The sequence below is a fragment of the Sphaeroforma arctica genome, assembly GCF_001186125.1.
Source record: "Sphaeroforma arctica JP610 unplaced genomic scaffold supercont1.297, whole genome shotgun sequence".
Lineage (NCBI taxonomy): Eukaryota > Ichthyosporea > Ichthyophonida > Sphaeroforma > Sphaeroforma arctica.
The window spans coordinates 9,775-12,679 of record NW_014040261.1 but is presented as its reverse complement, the minus strand read 5'-3'; the positions used below and the strand labels follow the sequence as shown (position 1 = coordinate 12,679).

Sequence of the window (2,905 nt, the reverse complement as noted above, 5' to 3'; positions counted from 1 at the left end):
GATTCTATATATATATNTGTATATATATATATATCATATTATTATATGCATCATATTATATGGTGTATGTGTGCCTGTGTGTGTGTGTGTGTGTACGTGTGTGTGTGTCTGGGTATATGTGTGTGTGTGCGTGTGTGTGTGCGTGAGTGTGTGTGTGGGTGTGTGGGTGGGTGGGTAGAGAGATTGCTAAATACACAAATACAACTAATAGATGCTCCAAATCAAGAAACTAAGTTGCGCCGTGTATGCGATTTGACTACACAGAAATCTATATAGAGAGTAGGCAGAAACTATTGAAAACTTTTCGGATTGTACGTACCGCAATACATGGCCAAGCACGTGGCAATCACCAGCATAAGCATGCCGCCAATCCATCCGGCCTGGGCCATGGCCACAGGTAGCCCCACGATCCCTACACCGACCAACGAAGTGATGATATTGAACACAGTGCCTGTCACTGTAGTGGCATGCGCTGTGTCCTTGGTCCATACCGCTTCGCCTTGAACAGAACTTTCTTGCTCGTCATCGATAGCATTGTACCCGTGGTGTACGTGGGGAAAGCTTGGCTTGCGCATGGCATGGTGGGGCAGACTGTGTGTACTGCTATTACTTGCGTTGGACATTGTGGCTGAGTGCTATACACAGATGCAGACGTGATGAACTGAGTGCACTTCTGCACAATTGACGTCGTTGAACTGTATGTTTACCTCATCAGAGCTGGTGTGTGTCTTCTTTTAAATCAACTATTTTATTTATAAGTTAGATGGTCGCACTTGGCACTGTTGGCAACTTCATACAATACGTGTCAGTGCCACAGTCGAAATCACAAAAGCGCACGCGGGTATAGAGTATGTCATCAGATTTGTGAGATTCTGATTTTCTAAACCCAATAGAAATCAATAAATATCGTTTATAAATTACTCTATCACCATATCAAATGCCCAATTGGCGCTGGGCAGCGGCCAGTGCCCAGAAAGAAGAGGCCAAGTCCGCCAAGACTCAAGACTTGACTCAAGAGGGTCGCTAGTTGTCATCAGCTGTGGCCTTGTGGCCTGTGGGTCACGGGCCACCGGCCGTAACCCGTAACCTGTCTCACTACAAAGTGACAAGTCATATCTTATTTTTATAATTAAAAAAAAGTCAGAATGTAATTCAGTACATACATGCAAATATACACACTAGTCAATTTATACATATGTAGTCGTTTACACATCATTAGAATTCAGATATTTATCTGCATATCATAGTGATGAAGTCCGAATAAAGTTGTAACATTTAACTGTTACAGGGACATCTTTTAGTCCGATGTTTTTTAGTAACTGTTTATTTATTTTAAAGTGAAAACCTATTTATAATGAACCGATATTGTGTTATTTATAATGAACCTATATTGTGTTGCATATGGAGCGATTTAGGTTCTCGTGCTAACGTAAAAAAAACCCAAACTACGGTCTAAACCCCAATATAAGGAAACAAGGTTTGTTCTGAAACCCACCCGGAATCCGAGGTTTGAGTTCGTTTGTTTTGGTCGGACATTAACATATCGCGAAAAGTGATGTTTTGGACAAGCTAGGCTATTGGTTATATGTCGGCAGGGTTGTCATGGTTAGATATAAAGTCTAGCTCAATCATGCCCTGTCGTACGCAGTCTCTAATGTAGTGATGGCGCCGATATCGATGTACTAAAGCTCTTTCGAGGGACCTGTGCCTAGAGCAGTTTTTATAGCACTTTGGTTGTCTTTGTGCGGACGTGTGAGGAGGGATAGCTTGCAGCCTAGTACCTCCATTAAGTTACGAATCCAATCTATAAAACGCGTTGTTTTAGAACCCGCGATATATTCTACTTCGCCTGAGATTATGGAAACAGTCTTTTGTTTCTGAGAGCGCCAGTAGATTGGCATAGAATTAAACCATATTAATGTACCTGTATGCGATTTGCGAGTGAGAGGGCAGGAGGCCCAATCTAAATCGCTGTAAGACAGTAGGGCCGTATCGAGGGTTTGACCGGACGTGCGGAGATGATAACTTAATACAAGGCTGATGGTACCAGCAAGGTAAAGCATTATGCAAATAAGAGCGTCATAGTGGGGGGTGAGAGGATTTGCGGAAAAGACCGCGAGCTGGTTAAGGGTGCAAGCAATGTCCACCCTAGTCATGTTTGTGGTAAAGCCGAGAGCGCCAAGGAGGCTACGGAATTTGCCCGTGAAGGCTTCACCTGTCAGTGCGCCTGGATGGGTGCCAGAACCAGGGGTGGTCTTGGGTGGGACATCTTGGACATGGAAGGAGTCTAACCTGCGTTGGATGTACGCATCTTAAAGGAGAGAGAACGTACCAGAGTCGTCCTGTATCACACAAAACCCTACCACATGTCTAACAAGGCCAAGGTTGGTCATGTCGTAGTGTATAGACCGATTTTAAAAGAGACATGAGGCATCTGAGATGGATGCATCAACTGCCGGGTGAATCTCGTTTATATAAATAACAACGACCAAGTCGCGGGTACGATGGATCCAAAGGATTTCATCCGCATCGGACTGAATAAATCCAACAGCGTTTAGCTTTGTGTCGATGTCAAAGTTTCATAGGCGTCCGGACCGGCGTAAGCCGTATAGCCCACATTTAACTTAAAATCATGACCAGGTGGATAGGGATAATATTATTTGTTTCAAAAAAGATAAGTTACAATGTATGTATATATGGTATGGCTCCCATAGCCGTTGTATTAGTTCGGGAAATATCGATGGGAAGAAGTGGTCAGTAAATTCCCATTTGAAGCTTGGGCCAAGTGAGTCGACGATGGAGGATATGCGCTGGGTTAATTCAGGCCGGTGCTGACAAACTAATTGACACCATCGAGTGTGCCATGTATTCGCTTGCTGACCTACTGAGTATCGTACCCACCTAT

General features: G+C 43.8%; 1 protein-coding gene across 1 annotated transcript in view; it reads right to left on the bottom strand.

The window, feature by feature from the left end:
* Nucleotides 1-713, bottom strand: part of SARC_04946 (hypothetical protein) — a 6,409-nt gene extending 5,696 nt beyond the window's left edge. The window contains exon 1 of the mRNA XM_014301197.1: nucleotides 320-713. Coding sequence (XP_014156672.1) covers nucleotides 320-623 — 304 coding nt within the window. The 5' untranslated portion in view covers nucleotides 624-713. The remainder of the gene's footprint in view (nucleotides 1-319) is intronic.
* Between the last annotated feature and the right edge of the window lie 2,192 nt (nucleotides 714-2,905).